At 42.3% G+C, this 18,883-nt stretch overlaps 1 protein-coding gene across 7 annotated transcripts in view; it reads right to left on the bottom strand.

Annotated features, from left to right (window-relative positions):
* Positions 1 to 18,883, bottom strand: part of MGAT5 (alpha-1,6-mannosylglycoprotein 6-beta-N-acetylglucosaminyltransferase) — a 235,733-nt gene that overhangs the window by 88,826 nt on the left and 128,024 nt on the right. For all 7 annotated transcript variants that reach the window (XM_073305297.1, XM_073305301.1, XM_073305300.1 and 4 more), the window contains 3 exons: positions 4,588 to 4,659; positions 3,382 to 3,543; positions 306 to 475 (listed from right to left, as the gene is read on the bottom strand). In XM_073305297.1, coding sequence (XP_073161398.1) covers positions 306 to 475; positions 3,382 to 3,543; positions 4,588 to 4,659 — 404 coding nt within the window. The remainder of the gene's footprint in view (positions 1 to 305; positions 476 to 3,381; positions 3,544 to 4,587; positions 4,660 to 18,883) is intronic.

Below are 18,883 nucleotides of genomic sequence, written 5' to 3'. Positions count from 1 at the left end.
AGTAAGTAATGTATCTTGTTGCAGATGTTTAAAGCACCTGTAATGGTAAAAAATTAAGCTGCTTAGTTTGAATTTTCCACCATTAATTTATGAAGTCTCAGGAGGCTGCAGCTACAATGAAAACATAGTATCCTTTTCACAGTGCATATATTTAGCTCATGAAAATAATCTTCTTATCTCCTGTTTGGTGAATTATCACTTTCATTTTCCTCTTCAAGAAATTATATACAGTACTAATAGAGGCTTCAGGAGTTTACAATTTCTTTTTTGTATTCTAGTTTCATAATTGAAAATAATCTCCTTACTCCTTGAGCTCTGCCAGTGAAGCTGAAATCCTAATGTCATGGCCAAGTAAGTAGAGAGATGTAATTAAATCACTCCACTGGACTAATTCACCAAGTGGGCCACCACTAAATGCATTCTCTGCGATCTTGAATCCGGATTCCTTTGTTAAAAGTCCCAAATGAACAAGAATCTGAAAAAGAAAGCCAGGTGTAAGCAGTAACAACATTCATTCTGCAACTAATTAACCAACGTACCTTATGTTGGTTCCTTCTTGCTCTCTCCACATTCCAACTCAAACATTTGTTTTTTTAGCTAATTTAATCAAAGAACTGTTACATTTCTCAACAGCCCCACCACTCTACTCATTGCAATAGGACTACTTCATTGCTTTAGACCATTTTTACAAACCACTGGAGTGCCTTTTTTAATCTTTTACATTCTCAGATATGATCTAAACCAGTGGTTCTCAAACTTTTTTACTGGTGACCCCTTTCATATAGCAAGCCTCTGAGTGTGACCCCCCCATTATAAATTAAAAACTCTTTTTTATATATTTAACACCATTATAAATGCTAGAGGCAAAGCGGGGTTTGGGGTAGAGGTTGATAGCTCGCAACCCCCCCATATAATAACCTCTTGACCTCCTGAGGGGTCCCGACCCTCAGTTTGAGAACCCCTGATCTAAACAATATGATTGCACAAGAGAATGCATTAAAAATGAGGGGAAGCAGACTGATACGGAGAAAAATATGATTCTATATATAAAAAGGTCCCAATAAAAAGGTCCCTTTTTGTCCCAATAAAGTTTGAGATCAAAAAGATTATAATAAGGAAAACAGAAAATAAAATGTTACGATTAACTCACATTTTATACAATATGTGAAGATAGCAATTTCATCATTCAAAAATTGGAATGTTAAGTAATTCCCATTAAAAATTAAAGGAGCCTGAAGACTAATAAGACAAGATCAATTACAGGATAGGACCGTATTTCTTCTGCTCTTGGAGGACCATATTTTCTCATTAGGTACTTGCACTAGCTCGACACTCCAGCTGAGAAGGACAGGACATGTTTCTCTCTGGGGTTACTTCACACAGCTGCAAACACAAACCACTCTGGACTGCACAAGAATGACAAGGGTGCCCCACCCCCCACCGCAATGGAGGGAATTTTTCTCTGCAGCTCTCCGAGTCCTTTATGACCTTTGTAAATAAGCACTACAGCCTGTATCATAACTGAGCACCAAGCACTGTGAAGAACTATCATCCTACTTTGCTGACAAGATCATCGTGGGACATTCAGGACATCTTTAACAGCATGGATCTGCACCACCTATCCCCACCAATCAATAGCCCAACTGCATTCCCACAGTTTAAATAGTTCACTCAAGAAGTTCTGGATGCCCTAAGGTAATCTCAAGGCAAGATTTGTAAATCCAAGAAGCATCATTCCTGTTTTGTAAAAGATAGTCAGGAACAACTGGTACCACTCCTGACCAAAATAGCCAACGCCTCAGAGAAGGAACCTTCCCTTCTTCCTTCAGACACAAAATAGTTAGACCAAAACTAGCAAACTCACTCAGGAGACGTAGCCAACTATCACCCTATGTCAAACCTTCCATTTCTCTTTAAGTTCATAGAGAAGTTCACTAAAGGCCAACTACAAGCTCATCTAATTGAAACTAATATTCTGGACCTGGAACAACCTGGCCTCAGGCCAGGACAAGGAATTAAAACCATTTCAGTGGCACTCATGAATGGTCTCCTGCTAGCTGACTGAGGGAAAACATCCATTCTCATCTTCCTGGTTATCTCTGCAACATTTGACACAGTCGATCATGAAATATTGTTGTCTTGTCAGAGAGGTGGCAGGAATCCAGGGCAATACGCTGATATGGTCTGAGTCCTTCCTGGAGGGATGCACCCAACAAATAGCAATGGAAAACTACACGTCATCCCACAAGGATGAGTTCCCTCTCTGGTCCTTTTCAACTACATACAGTTACTAGGTGAACTAGTCAGACAACACTGACTCATGTTGCTGGTGCCTGAATATGACACACAGCCCTACCTATCCTTCACCACACACAACCACAGCACTATCATAAAGTTGGGCTCAGTGATTGGACGAGATCAGCTCAGAGATGAAGAGAAGATGGCTGAAGCTGAACCTTAGCAGAAGTGATACTAGTTGACAGAGGAAAGCATTTTGAAGAATTGCGGACAAGTTAAAGTCTCCTTTGGTCTGCAATTGGTCAATTCAGTCTTTAGTTTAGGCGTCCTCTTGGATACCTCACTGATAAACTCTCACATAGCAGCAATACTTTCTATCATCTTGGATTAGCTAAAAGTCTCAATTCCATCCTGGCAGATGATGACCTGGCCTCAGTTATTTATGTCTACCACCTCTCAGTTGGACTGCACAAATGTGATACACCTGGGCATGAAGTCTTCATTGCTTAAGAAATGCCAACTAGTATAAATTGCTGTAGAACAGCTCCTCAGCAACACATCAGACCTGTCCTCTGTTCTCAGCACTGATTTCCCAGAGGATTTCAAATCACATTCAAGATCTCAGTCCTTATCTTCAGGGCAATCCATAGCCTGGGCCCAGCATATCTAAAAGTCCATCCATCTAGAGCTCTGGGATGAAGACTGTGGTCGACAACTCTACTCCTCTGGTGCAATCTATAATAAGGGTAAATCTTGTCTCTGTGGGACACAGAACTTTCCCAGGGGCTAGTCTGAAACTGTGGCACAAACTCCCCTAGGAACTAAGGACCATCACAAACCTCCCCACCTTTTGCTCCCAGTGTAAGGCATATTCCTTTGATCCTACCTTCTCTAACACAACCACATAGCAACCCTGTATATTTTTAAAAAATCCTGCACCCTCCCCAACCCCTTTCCCCCAAAACCCCTACATGCAAAATAATCTACTAGCCCCTCTGAGATTCTCTTGGAAACAGGAGTAAGAACAAACAAGAGATTAAGTAATTTTTACCTCTTTCCCCTCAAGCATTGCTTAGATGACAAGCACACTTTCCAAAAGCTGTTATGATTTCAACTGCCAGAAGCGGTTAATAAAAAACTCACTTTTTTTCGTTTTCTTTTCTCCAGGTTTTGCTTTTCTGCAAGTGACTTAATTGCTTCAATCCACGCATCAGCCATTCGTCTGATGCGCAACATCATCCATCGGAATTCTTCATGCCTTGACATCATTTTGTAGAGGAGATCAAAGTCGGTATGAATTTCAGCCTTCAATTAAACATTAAATAATAAAATCAGAACTTCATACAGTGTAATTTTCTTAAGTGACAATCTATCATACTTAAACACTCCGTGCTTCACATCCCCCATTTGTAAAATGAAGAAAAATACACCACCTATCTCACAGGTGGTTAAGGCTTTAATTAACACTTATAAAGTCTATATAGACCTTTGGCTGGAAATCACCATCACTACAAAACTGTCAGTTATTTTTATTACTGCCTTATAGCCCGGAAAATACCAAAGTCATGAGTTTATGCAGACCTCAGAAAGGATTTTTATTTGTACGGTATCATAGTTCTGTGTTTGATTATGTGATTACAAAGTGAGCCTAACTGGTTCTATCTCAGATAATCTATGATTAAAATGCACTAGAAACAAACGAGAAGTAGCCCAAAGGCACCATAATTATTTGTCATGAATGACCGAAGTAAGAAAAAGTTAGCCATGACAACATTAAGAAAGCAGCCTTAACTGGAAACAGTCCTCCTGCTAGAACATATTAACCTCAGAACAACTGATTCTGCAGAATGGAGGCAGCCTATACCCACAGTAAGGTTAATTATATAGCCCAACAATTACCCTACTATATGCAAGTGCTATACCATCAGATGATAATGTTTATAGCTCTGGAACATATGAAGAAAAACCAAATTTTAGGAAGAATAAAAATGCTGACACAAAACTAAAATACGATCAAGTGTATGAGCCATTTGCTGAGACTCTGGCCCTTGTGAACAAATCCATCATTTTTTTTTAAAAATGGACAGTTTACACCAATTCTGATTGGCCATGGAAGATACTCAGCACCTTTGTAACTATCCAGCAATATGAAGCCCTCAGTTTTGTACACATGCTTAACTTTATGCACTGCAAAAGCCCCATTGACTTTTGTCTGTGGACTGATTAACAAACCGCTTCCTTGCCTATACAGTATGTGATAAGCTGAAGAATGAAAATGAATCTGTTGCACAATTTCACTGAACATTTAAATAAGTTTTAAGACATGGTCAAAACCACCACTGCTCTCACCATTGATTTTTGATCAGTTTCTTCGTCAGGATTTTTTGCTCTCCAAGGTAAATGAGGACACCAGTTTTCAACCTGCAAAAATAATGGATGGAAAAGTTCTTTTGTTCTGCTTTCAATGTGTGCAACTTTATCAAATTCTCTTCTATTTCATTTATGTTATATTTCCCTACAGCTTGAACGGGGCCATTATTGATCAATATGAAGTCAGCCTAAAACAAAGCCATTTGCTGTTATGATGTGTCTTCCCAGGAAAAGACATCAAAGATGCTTTGCAGTATAAATGGACACTAGGGAAAAATCTAAGACACAGAAAAAGCACTACTCATACCTTGAATATAGTTTATAGAAGGTCATTTTCAATAGCTGGTTGCTTTCTAGTAGGCAAAAAAGGAATAATAAAATATCTTGGAATATATTACCCAGTTCTAAGGACTGGCTATAAAACCTGTAGGGATGGATTAAAAAAATAGGGACAAGTATTCTACCCTGTATGTTTGAGTTCTCCTTTACCAGTCTAGACAAGAAACATTATACTGTCAGTGAGGAGACTTGTTGGGAAGTAATGGGGTAGGATGGTGCGGATGGCACAGGAAAATGCACGCGTTTAACAAAATGGCACCACATATCAATGTCAAGACAAAGGAAGGGTAACCACAAGGACTGAGTGACTATAATGACGGGGGAATCATGACAGTAGCTGCTACCATTGTACTCTTGTACATGCTCAAGGAGTCACTGCTGCTTGTATAATGGCTGGCTAGTATAGCACCTTCCTGCTCTTCAATTTAAGATCTGCAGAGAGGCAGGATTCTTAAGCTGCATTGAGGCCTAAGCGATTGGTTTACTGACGATGTTGTGGAGAAGGAAGAGTGTGTGCACCGTCTGCCCAACTCTCAACACTATTGGTGGAGAGAAGCCACTAAAGGCCCAAGATACTTGCACACGTATTGGGGAGAGGCAGAAGAGCAAGAGTGCGCTGGCCAGCTTGGATATCATCACTAACAGGGCTTGCGTAGGAATTCCATGGGAGCAGAAGTCAGTGTTGCTGTCATTATGCTCCTGTGTTTACAAAAACAGTCAAAATAAATGCAATATTTAGCTTAGTGATAAACAAGGAGCGTAAGGTAAAAGATATTACCTCGCTCATCTTGTCTCACTCCTATCCTGGGACTAATACATTTCCAATGTTGTTATAGCCATGTTTAGCTTACTCAGACCTACTCTATGTTCTGAAAGCAGTCAACCCAAAATCAGTAGATGAACAGCCTAAGCTAAATAGCATGCAAAAAGATTACTTAGAAAAGCAAATCACATGAAAATGATTTAGTAGAAACCATAACCTCATTAAGGAGTAAAAGAAATCCAACCCAGCTGGGTTCCCCAATCTATATACGAGCATTTTAACAAACGTCAGGACCTCTTCCACTCATCTGAAAGTGGCAATGGGGTCAAAACTCTCCCCCACCCCCCACTTGGGAAATGCCTGACTCTTCATTACACTCAAACTCAGGAAAGATGCTGGACACTGTAGTAATTAATAGTTCGTAATTTTAATTAACACAGGCTGCAAAAGCACTATTGGAAAATACTAGAAACCCCCATTCTTGCAACCTGAGATGCACAGATCAGCTTGGCTTTGCGAAACAACTGTATTTTTTAACCAGGTAGGCAGAACTTTTGGAGCACACAGCAAGTTATTTCTACTATCAAAACTGATCTGTATTAAAGGAGAGGTGACCAGGACTATTGCACAGCCCTCTCTTCCGTCTTCACACACACTTACACCGCACCCAGCAGATCTTGCCACTTACCCATGGCTCTTACCACAACCCTCTCCTTCTGCATCATAAACATGTACCGTAACTCCTCACTTAACATTGTAGTTATGTTCCTGAAAAATGTGACTTTAAGTGAAACAATGTTAAGCGAATCAAATTTCCCCATAAGAATGAATGTAAATGGGGGGGGTTAGGCTCCAGGGAAATCTTTTTTTGGCTATACTACACAGTACTATAGTTGGAGGTGCCCCTGTCTTACCCCACACAGGCACAGCCCACTGGCACTGGAGACAAGGAGGCTGAAGGTGCTGTAGGCTAGGAGAAGCACGTTGCACAGCAGCTGCGGCAGCTTCCCCTCCTCTGCAAGCACAAGGGGCGCAGGGCTCAACCATTGGCCTGCCCACTCCACCCCTTTCCCCAAAACCCGCACCCTTAACCCACCTCTTCTTTCCCCCACCCTTTACTTCACACGCCATGTCCTCGCTCCTCCCCCCTGCCCACGGCAATCAGCTGGCTTGTGGTGTTCAGGAGGCAGGGGGGAGGAGCAAGGACACAGCGCCCAGGCTCCCACGCCATCTGCTGCCTCCTGAACACCGCAAGCCCGCTGATTGCCGCGGGCAGGAGAGGGAAGGAGGAGGTGCACTGTGTCCTTGCTCCTCCTCCCTCCCTCCCTCTTGCCTGAGGCAATCAGCTGGCTTGCGGCACTCAGGAGGCAGGAGGGAGGGGGGGAGGAGCGAGGACTCTGTGCGCAGCCTCCCCCCTCCCTCCCCTGCCTTCTGCCCGCGGCAATCAGCTGGTTTGCCGGGTTCAAGAGGCAGGGGAGGGAGCGGGAGCCTGCGCACTGAGTCCTTGCTCCTCCCCCCTCCCTTCTGAACACTACAAGAACAGCTGATTGCCGTGGGCAGGAGGCAGGTGGAAGAGTGGGAAGGTGCTGACCCATGGAGTCTCCCAGAGGGGCATAGGGGAGCTGATACGGGGGCTGCCAGCTGTGGACAAAGCAGGCAGCCATATGACGTTACAGCGAAGCATTGCACAACTTTAAATGGAGCATGTTCTGTAATTGAGCAGTGACGTAAGATCGAAATAACGTTAAGCGAGAAGACGTTAAGTGGGGAGTTTCTGTATCATTCCCCCATCCTTCCGCCTACTGCTCCATCTCCAATGTCTGGTCACCCTCACCCCTCTATTGTTCCCTCCAGCTTTACCTGCTCCTCTTTCCTTCTCCACTACAACCCCTCCCCACCTCCAGCTCCTCTCACCAGCACAAATCTACATCCTGTGTCCACATCTTCCTCCTCAATTCTGGTGACCTTTGCCTCCATCCTGGTTCCGCTCCTCTCCCCATCTGCACACCAGTCCCCCAACATCTCATGCAATATCTTAGGGGACCATACTGTAGTACATTTATAAATTGTACATATACCCACTGTGGGACAGGGATTGTATGCAACTTGGAATGCGGGGTGGGGGTCGGAAAGAGGGGCTACCACAGCTCCTCCAGAAACTAAAAACAATGGGTGGTAATTAAGGTGAATCACACAGGTTGTAAACATATCCAGAGAGGTACCACCCCCTGAGAGGTTTACATTTAATGTTTCAAACTGGACTTTCCAGAGACCACCAGACAAAGAAAAATCTTTTGGCATAGAAAGGCAGAGTTTAAACTGACACAGGGCTTTTTTTGATTCAGCAGACAGTCCAACCCTTGCATTAGGGTTGGAAAGACTTTGGCTTAGTAGTGCCCCTTAAGACTAATGGATGAAATCTGATGAGCTTTTAGCATGTTTCCTCACAGAAAGTTGGAGAAGGGGATGACAAGTATCCTGCAAAGGACATGTTGAAAGAGTAATTGGAGAGGTAGGAGGAAAACCAAGAAATGAGAGAGTCACAGAAGCCAAAGGGAAGGAGAAGATTTCAAGAGGAAGATGTGTCAAAGATGGCGGAGGATGGAGTACTGGATCTGATCTTTGGCTAGGAAGAGGTCATTAGAGACTATGGCAAGGCAATAGGCACTGGCTCTGTGTGTGGTGCAGGGCTGGAGCACCCACAGGGAAAAATTTGCGGATGCTCTGCACCCACTGGTAGCCAACTCCCCCCACCCCATCCTCCTCCCCGAGCGCAGCATCCCAGCTCCTCCCACCCCCCGCTAGTGCTTCCCATCCATCGCCTAACAGATGTTTGGCAGCACTTAGGACTTTCCGGGAAGGAGGGGGAGGAGTGGGGACGTGGTGCGCTTGGGGAGGAGGCGGTAAAGAGGCAGGGGAAGGGCAGGGGGGAAGTCATCACCTATGGGCAAGGTGGTCTCAGTGAGTGCAAGGGATGGAAGCCAGGTTAAAGAGGGTATAGGATGGCTCAGGAGGAGGAGAACTTCACACAGCAATTGTAGACAGTGCAGTCAGTGAGCTTATAAATGAAGAGGAGAAGGGAGATGGGGTGGTGCTGGCTGGAGAAGTAAGTGCCATCAAGGATGGGATGATTTTAAGATTGGAGAGACTAAAACATGATTGTATTGTGAACAGAAGGAGCCAGAGGAGTGGGAGAGGTTAAGGAGAAAAGTAAGGGAGGGGATGAGGATGGGTTCCTGGGAGATGGTATGGGGTCAGTGGGGCAAGTGGAGGGATTTAAGGAGGAGAGCAGATAAACACCTGTATCTGTGATAGAAGGGAGAAGAAGGTGTTGCAGGGGGGTGGGGTGGAAGAAAGATAAGAGACAGCAGGGAAAGAAGGCTGAGGGTTTGGAAGTCATGGAAAGGTCATGTGACTGTGTGGTGGGGGAGGGGCTGATGGATAATGATAAAGAGAATGGGTGATGGGCAGAGAGGGAGAACTCAGGAACAGAGAGAGCAGAGAAAGGGAGCACACAGTGATTGGTGAGGACCAAGCCAAGTGAATGATCTCTTTGACTAGCAGAAGAGTTGAATCAGGGCTGCACAGCAAATGAAGAGATGAGGGCAAGGATACTTGCAGTTAAGGGGTCAGCAGGGTTATCAACATGGAAGTTGGAGTCACTGAAGACAAGCATGAGAGGAGAGATTCATGAGCTGAAATCAGAGAGGAAGGCTGATGGGGAGGAGTTAGGTGGATGGGGACAGCAACATGGACTGGGGGAAGAGAGAATGTACGATACAGAGCTGTTCAAAAGAGGAAGAGTGGAAAGGGGGAGGCATTGGCAGCAGCAGGAACAGGTCTGATCCAGGGCAGAGTGTGTGAGAGGAGATGCTTCCATAGAGAAGACAGCTGCACAAGCAGCCTCAGATGAAGGATACAGGTCTGTATGACAGCCAGGAGCTAGAGAGGGTGAGATATGAAGAGGTTGCAATTGTCACAGTTTCTGGGATTAGTGCGCCTTTGGTCCTCTCCGGTCTGCCTCAAGGGCACCCACTTAAGGTTTCAGGCTCTCAGTGGCCACCTTTCTTGGGTGGGGACCTGCCTCTATCTCTCTCCAGATTGGGGATATAGGTTTGCAGTCTCTATGCAAACTGTTATTCCCCCACCTTTATTCCCCAGATGGCATGATCTGGGTCCAGCATCTGTGGTTAATCTCTCTCCAGGGGCTATAATAGGGTACTTTGGTTACAATGAACACAAAGCAAAATACATTTCTTCTTAAAGGTGAAAGCATTAAAGAGAAAACAAAAACAATAAAGGTCCTATACACATGCTAATTATTAATGTCTGTCTGCAAAACAAGACCTACAATCTTGGTGTCACTTTTGATCCCTCTCTCCGCCTTTCCTGCAGATTCTGGCCAATGCTAAATCCTACTGGTTCTTTAATTATCTCCAAAATTCATCCCTTTCTCTCTGTTCCAGCTTCCAAAACCTTGATCCTTGTTTTGTCATCTCTCACCTTTGCTGTTACAAACACCTTCCTTCTTGCCTCACACACCTGTGCCTTGCACTCGCAAGTCTCTCAGCATGCTACTGCTAAAATAGTCTTCCTGACTGGCTGGTTTCATCCCTTTCAGCTTTCATCCCTCTCTTCCTAGAATCAATGTACAGACTTCCTCTCTCCTTCAGGATCATATGGGAACCCAAATACAGGCCCCAGTCTGTCCAGGTTAATGCAGCTACCCTCGAGTCAGAGACTTCATTGGTGGCAGAGGAGTGTTTAGCAGTCAGCTCATGCTCAGTATAACTAAAACTGAGCTCTTAATTTTTTACCCCAAAATTCTCCCTACCACCTTCTTTCTTGATCACTGTGAACAACACTACCCTCTGACCTGTCGCTTAGGCACCATATTCTGCTCAGACCTCTCTAGGTCCTCAATCAAGTCTCTGACTCAAGGGTACCTGCATTAATCTGGACAGACTGGGGCCTGTATTTGGATCCCCATTGCTTTTCGTGTGTTCGAGGGACCCACATGAGTAATGTTTTCTTGGGCCTTCCTCTTGGCCTCAGGTCCAATAATTAGGGTTATCAGAAGGTGACCAGTACTAGGGTGATGTGGGCTTAGCCATTCTCCTCCCTTCTTCTTCCCCTGGGAACAAACTGGTGTGCCCCTTTTAGTACAGGCTTTTGGTCTTACCTTTGGGCCCTGCACTCTATGTAGGGTCTTGCTAGTAAGTACGAGTCAGCTGCCTCTGCAACAGAAGCTGGGGATTTCTCCCACACAGCTGGGCAGATATCACAGAACTGCTCCTGAGCAGTTAGATCTACCAACTTGTTATGCTTCTGTCCCTTTACTTTTTATCCATTTCCTCAAATAATCCACCATTTTATGAACATAATCCCTGTGATCTACCAGCTTTATTGAGGTTTCTAAACTTTAAGTGATACACTTCTGGTGTGACTTGACCAGTTAAAGCTTTATGGCTACTTCACTTGGATCAGCACCAGACTGTCTCTCTCTCTAAGCCTACATCTTACTTGTTCTCAGTCTCTGTGGGTGAATCATTCAGATCTCATTGCTCCTTATGTTCTGAGAGTAGAAATCTCATCCTGTCCTCATTTTTTTCTGTAGCATTTAAGCCACATTCAGTACAAGTTTTTCCAAATGTCTTTTGTTATTTTTGATGTATGTCTCTGGTTTTACTCATCTTCTCCTTCCTCTGTTCCCTTATTTCCCTTACCCGAAATAAACAGTAAATAACAAACAGCAACCTTTTTCTTTGTTTCCAACCTTCTCGTGACGTTCTCAGTATCTATATTATCTGGTATATAAGAGCTAGGAGTGTGACTTCATGTATCATTATATAATGCCTGCATTTGTAATGTTCACTCCATGCATCTGAAGAAGTGGTGTTTTACCCACAAAAGCTTATGCCCAAATAAATCTGTTAGTCTTTAAGGTTATTGAGAAGTTGGTGTTACAAGACTGCTCATATCAGAGATGTGGCTTATCTAAGTATGCCCTGACCAATCTCTGTTTCAGAAGTTGGAAATAGTTGTGTTCAACATTTGGCCAATTATGACTACCCACTGTAAGGAGTATTCAGCCCCCCTTAGCAATCGCAGATGGCAAGCTAGAAGACTGTTTGGCTGGCTAATACAGTAGAATGAAATGTACAACTCATACAGCCAGATTTGGAGCACTCTGAGGAAGCAGCCACTTTCTGGATGTGGCTGTTACAGACCTCAGTTACTCAGGATACCTTTTAAAAAGGAGACAGCAGCAGCTGAAAGCATATGGTCCATGACTGAGCTACCGTATGATTCTGTTGCACACATTTATGATAATTGCAGCCTTTCCCATTTTCTTGATTGGCATTTGTATTTTGATCTTTAACTGACTGGAGAAGAAATGCTAAGAACGGAGAAGTAGTGGTGTATGTCTAGTATGTGAATTAAAAAACAAATCCTCCACTGTACTTTTAAGTCACACATTACAGTAGTATTTAAGCGACTCACAATCGTTAATGTATTTATTCTCAATACCCGTGAGGCAGGGAAGTGCTATTATCCCCATTAAACAGAGAACTGAACTGAGGCACAGAAAGGCTAAGTGACTTGCTCTAAAAATCACCCGCCACAAATTAGCCTTAGGGAAAGTTTAATTTCTTGAAATTGAACACAGATGTTCCTCTCCAATGGCCCCACAACACGTAGCCACATTACCTATCATGAGAGCGTCTCTATAAATAACTGCCTTTCAGAAAAGTTCAAAAGGTACTTCTTAGAACACTTTGCACACCAGTGGCATCAGGAGGACAGGAACAGTGAGTGGGCCACGGTTTTCAGGTGGGGCAGCCAATGACGGGTGGGTGGGAGGGATGGCGGGAGGAATTGGGAGAGGGGGCAGGAGGAATCCAATGCCCTGGGGAGGGAGGCAGGAGAGATGGTTGGCCGCTTTCTTCCTACCCCCTCCAACTAGCCCTTACTGCTCAGCAGGCAGCTGAAGAGAAGGCTGCTCAGGACACACAAGTTGCAGAGTGCACCCATAGGGCGGAGGGGGTCGAGCTCCATCCATCTCTCCTGCCCCTGGCTCGGTGTCTGTTAACCCAGCCACATGGCACATCTCTCTCCTGCCGGCGCCGTGTACTATTGCCCCAGTCTCCGACCCCATTGTTAGGGGCCGGAGACCAGGGCAGCAGTGTGTGGCGCCGGCAGGAGAGGGATGCGCCATGTGGCTGGGCTGATGGACACCAAGCCGGGGTCAGGAGTCCCAGCCTGTGGATTCAGGAGGCCCCGGCTCACCCAGGCCCACCCATGGCTATGCCCCTGTTGCACACACTAGTGATCCAACTTAGATGCCCATTACGATAGTATTTGGGCATCTAACATTTGTTAACATTTATCCTCAACACCCCTGTGAGGTAGACAAGCACTCGTCCCATTTTACAGATGGGAAACTGAGGCAGAGAGAGACTAAGGAAATGTTGGTGGTGCAAGGAACTGAACCCAAATCCAAGGCTAATATGCTCAAACTACTGAATCATCCTTCTCTCCATGAGATATTGAATATGGTTATCACCTTCTAGTGGCCCAGTAAAGGAGTGTCAGATATGCTTTAGGCACAAAGTGTTACAGAAATCCGGTGAAGTTATGGCCTATTCTTTCCTTCCTATAAGTCTCAGACTGAAATGTTATTTAACCAAGTTTGTCTGAGTAAGGGCATATCTTTCATGACACTATTTTGACATTACCTAACAGCTGGGAAGAAATACAAATCACCTCACTCACCTCAAAGCTATTGGCGGGCTTCCAAATGAAGCAAAAAGGCTGCTTCAGAGATGGGATTAGTGCCCGCATAGGAAAGTGAGTAAACAGGTGAAGACTAAAGGGGGCTGTGTGAAATAAAAACTCAGCGGGCAATGAGCAAAAAAATTTACTTTTTCATTTGTTTTTTTATTCTCCTTACAATTTTTTGATGAGATCTGTGATTTTCTAATGGAAATACAGTTTTTCCACTGAATAAATCATGAATTTCCAAAGATACCATTTTGCCCAGAAGCAAAGTCATTCCTGAAACTCATAGCTGAATCAGTGACAGTACATGGTAAAATTTTGGTGTTTTGACCAATTGGTTATTTTGAAAACGTAAGCGAAAAATTATGTTGTGAAAAACAAGCCAATTTTTTTTTAAAGGGTGAGTTTTTATCCCAAAGAAATAGACATATTTAGTCCCTATTATCTAGATTCGTTAATTATTTTTAAACTTAGGGGAGCAACTATTTTCAGTATCCTAGAAAAACAACTTCAAGTTATCATTAGGATATTGAAAACAGCTGCTCCTCTAATTAATTCAATGAGGGTTTATCTTATATTCTAGATCAAAGGGTCACACTGTTTCATTACAACACAAACAGGAGACTCCAATCTACAAAATAAGATGTTTCATTTGGTACTAAGTAGCAGTTGCCCTTAATAGTTTTAAAAATAATATAAACTAACAGAAGATATCAACTATTGTATTATGTCATATTATGACAGTAACAGTCGTGCACAATACAACATGACTTGACATGTCATTATGCAGTATTACTATTGATATGTATTGACAATATAAAAATAAAAAACAAAATAAATTTCAACTTAAAAAATTCATTTTGAAATGCAATCCTTCCAAAGCAAAATATTCAAAAATGGAATTTCTAATTTAAAAATTATTTTTTGTAATGAATGCCATTGAAATTATCATGATTTTCACAAACAAAATTGGTTTTGTCAAAAATGTTCCAACCAGCTCTAAATCCTAGGTGTGCCTCTAAGTTGCCGGGTGACTTTGGGCAAGTCACTTCACCTTCCTGCTCCAGTTTCACAGTCTAAAGTGAAGAGCGATATGCAGGAACTTTTATAAAGCGTTCTGAGATCTATAAATACAAACCATATTACTACTGAAGGGGGTTTCATGGAAGCAGTGCATTCTGAGGAGAGATCTAAAAAAAGGTACACACTTGTCATACGAGATTACAGAGGCCGTTAGAGAACAAGGGGAGAATATACTCAGGTCTAATACATATATGTTTTGTCACTTCCAAAATATTGGCACATGTATAATCAATTATATTATTTCTATATAGTGATCTTTAAGGTGGAATTGAAAAAACCTTTAAAAAGCAACGTTTTTTTTCCTGCTACAGTAATACATTTTAATATTTTAAGGTGGCTGCCCTCTTTCCTCTACCCATCACTCAGAGTTCTGTAGCCAAATTTATCATTCAGCTTTTCACCCGTATCATAAACCATCAATTCTCCATCATGGCCCACTTTGACAAATTACTCTGTGCAACACCATTTCCAAGTTATCTTTAGCAGCCAACACAGCTCATAAATCCAAACCATCATAGTGGTTATTTGAATTTCATTTCATGCTTGCATTCACAAACATTTAAGCTTTCAACTTTTGCTGTTGGGCATTAATCATGGGATTAAGTATGCTGAATTTGAACTCAAGGTTAATAGCATGTTCAACCAATATTAGTTTTACATACTGTCAAGGGAGAACTCTAAAAGCAAAGACTTTCCGTCAGTTCTTCCCTAAATACAAAAACAAATTGATGAGTAAAGAACTGTTCTTCTGTTCTGCTATGAAGCACAAAAATCACACAAATTCATCAGTGTTACTTAAAAAGTCATTTGAAATAAAAGTCTGCAAACAGCCTAAATCCTTGCCAATCACTTAACCTCTTAAGCTACCATAGTAATTACAATGGAAGCAACATGTACAAATTGATATTAGAAATATATGTTGTCTTGTACAAGACTGATTGAACAAATCTCCTCTTTGAGTGTAAGGAAAAATAAATTAATTTTCCAAAATATTTCAGGTAGCAGAAAAGCCTATTTATAAAAATAGAGGGAGATTAAACATATCTAAAATTATATATTTGCATAAACTTTTTGATAGTGGCTTACACTCATAATGGGTTAATTATGTAATTCGTAAATGATTCTGTTATATTCTACCTTATATCCCTGGCATCTATAAATGTATAGTTACCTAATGAACCTTAGCCACCTCACCTACCATTTAGGTTATATGCACATTCATCCTTCCAGATGTGAAAGGCTGAAAAATAAGATTTGCCCTCCCACCCAAGAACACATGCTGCATAAAACCCATCTTGCTTCATACCCAATATAATAGTTTAATATTTTATTTATTAACCATATCTTATTTGAAAGCAATGGTTCACCAAGACACATTTGAGTCACAAATTATTGAACTCAATGCAGGGGTGAAGTTCTATGGCATGTGCTGTACATGAGGTCAGACAAGATGGTCTAATGGCCTTAAAATCTGTGAAAGTGTTTCCAACGAGGTGTGATGATCCAGGGCTGGCCATCTGACCCGAACTACATTTGTACTATAAACTACAATGAGTTTCATAGTCTACGTATTTCAAAGAGTATGCTCTTTGACAAAGCTAGGAAATGCTGTAAGATCTGCAAGGGTTAGAGACTATTAATGTACTATACTAAAAGACTTTAAGAAAACTGCTTGTTGTAGCATTACCCAGGAGGGAAGAGATCTCTCACAAGTACCAAAGTGTTAATAGGATATAAAAATATTGCCTTAATGAACTGTGATGCAAAAGGTTTGTATAACATTTAATACCGGAGGTAATTAAATTCGCCATGGTATCTGCAGCCTCTCTCATTTCAAGTATATACATATACAATGGAAAAATCAAACACTGCATGATACTCACATTGACTAACACTACTTTAAAGTCCTTAAAAGGGGCATAAATAATGACAAACCAACAGATGTTGAGATACTTGGAAAGTTGTAATGGAACAGGGAACCTTGGAAATAGCTTAAGATAAGAAGTGTGTACCAAAAAGAGGAAATAGACAAGGACCAGAATGATACATAATAAAAAGGTATAATTGCCCCTATATTACAGGTAGGGCTGCAATTTAGTCATGGAGGTCACGGAAGTCATGGAATCTGACTTCCAAAGACCGCCGTCACTTCAGCCAGCAATGGCTGGGAGCTGCAGGGTCACTGCCAGGCGGACACCCCCAGAGCTTGGAACTGCCAGCGAAGGGGGACCCTGGAGCTCCGAATCCCCAGGGGTTGTGGGGTCCCCTGGAGCTCCCAGTCTGTCCACAGCTACCCAGGCTCCCCATTTTGTCATGGATGTTTTTAGTAAAAGTCAGGGACAGGTCACGGGCTTCCATGAATTTTTCATTATTGTCCGTGACCTGTTTGTGACTTTTACTAAAAATACCCATGACAAAATCTTAGCCTTAATCATAGGGGAAGTAAGACCATCTGAAGACTGCACACAGTCTGTCACAGAATTACAGGTAAGGTATTCTGCAGCTGATGGTAACTGTATGCTTCTCTGAATATGTGCTGTCTTTACTAAGTGTTAAATCAATAAATCCATCCAAAGCTGACTCATCTAAGGTTTGTTATCAAACTAATCCAGCCTCAAGAGAACCCCTCTCACTAAACAATCACAGTTAAAATTGTTATCAGTGATTGCTTATCAATTAATTGGTCATTGATTATTGACAAATTATTGATCACTGATTATTGATTACCAACAAGGTTATAATGGCTCACAAATTAAACATGAGCCAACTGTATGACGCAGTTGCAAAAGAGGCTAGCGCCATTCTGGGGTGTATTAACTCACATGTAATAAGCAAGGGCTGGTCTACACTAAAGCTATAAATCGACCTAAGTTATCTTATGCTTCTCAGGAAGGTGGAGTACAGAAGTCAACGGGAGAGCGCTCTGCCATCGATTTTAGCTTGTCTTCACCCGACCTGCTAAATCGACAACTCTGCATCGATTGCAGCAGTGCCAATTTAGCTGTTAAGCATAGACAAGCCCTAAGACATAAAGGTAATCATCCTACTCTACTCAGTCGGGAAACTGTTCAGTTTTGGGCACCCAACTTTAAGAAAGATGTGGACAAACTGGAGAGAGTCCAGAGGAGAGCAACAAAAATGATCAAAGGTTTAGAAAAGCTGACCAATGAAAAAAGGTTAAAAAGTTGGGCACATTTAGTCTTGAGCAAAGAAGACTGAAAGGGGACTGGATAACAGTCTTCAAACACATTAAGAGCTTTTATAAAGAGGAAGGTGATCAATTTTTCTCCGTGGTCACTAAAGGTAGGATAAGAATTAATTGGCTTAATCTGCAGCAAGGCAGATTTTGGTTACTTATTAGGAAAAGCTTTTTAATTATAAGCATAATTAAATATTGGAATAGATTACCAAAGGAGGTTGTAGAATCCCCATCACTGGAGTTTTTTTAAGAATAGGTTGGATAAATACCTGTCAGGGATGCTCAAGGTATACATGTCCTGCCTCAGAAGATGTAGTTGACCTCTTGAGGTCCCTTCCAGCTCTATATTTCTCTCAGCAGATCTGAAAGCTCTTTACAAGCATGAATGATTGAGGCTCACAAACGCTCCTTTGAGGTAGGCAGCTCATTTTATAGATAGGGAATGCGAGATAGAGAGAGATCACGTGACTTGCCCAAAGCCACACGAGAAGTCAGCGACAGAGCTGGAAAGGGAACTTTCCCTGCCACACAGTGTTTTAGCCAGCAAATTATACCTGCCTTCCAGAAGGGCAACAAAGAGTGGTAACAACATGGGAGGAAAAAACAAGCTGGAGACAAAAGTAATGAAAGACAAAGCCTTAAGTTCAATGCAAAAAAAAAAAAAAAAAAACTTTAAAAGAGAAAAACCAAAACCAAGCACTCAAGAAACCTTGGCTTACAAGATAAAGGAGATACCTAACACCTGTAATGTAGTATATAGGAGGAGAGAACAACTGAATTCCATAAGGAGAAAACCCTTGAAAGCATTTCATTAATTAATCTTCATCTGTTCACTTCTGGAAATTTTAGCCTTTTTACCACATCACTGCCTGGAATCATTAGAGAGCTGTTATTAATAATTGGCAGATTTAATAGAGAACAATGACATTAAATCGAATTCAGAAAGTATGAAAGGCCAAAGACTTGACAGAGTCGCCCTCAAGAATTTTGGTGAAAGCTGCAAACTGAATTTGAGGTGGTGCTGGGCTCTGGCTCTCTCCAGGTATTGCTTCTGGTACACCTTGCACTAACTAACCTGGGCTGCATGAGAGCAATGAGATGAGACTTGC

Source organism: Lepidochelys kempii, chromosome 11 (assembly GCF_965140265.1).
Source record: "Lepidochelys kempii isolate rLepKem1 chromosome 11, rLepKem1.hap2, whole genome shotgun sequence".
In the NCBI taxonomy this organism is placed as follows: Eukaryota; Metazoa; Chordata; order Testudines; family Cheloniidae; genus Lepidochelys; species Lepidochelys kempii.
This window is presented reverse-complemented; position numbering and strand designations above follow the sequence as displayed.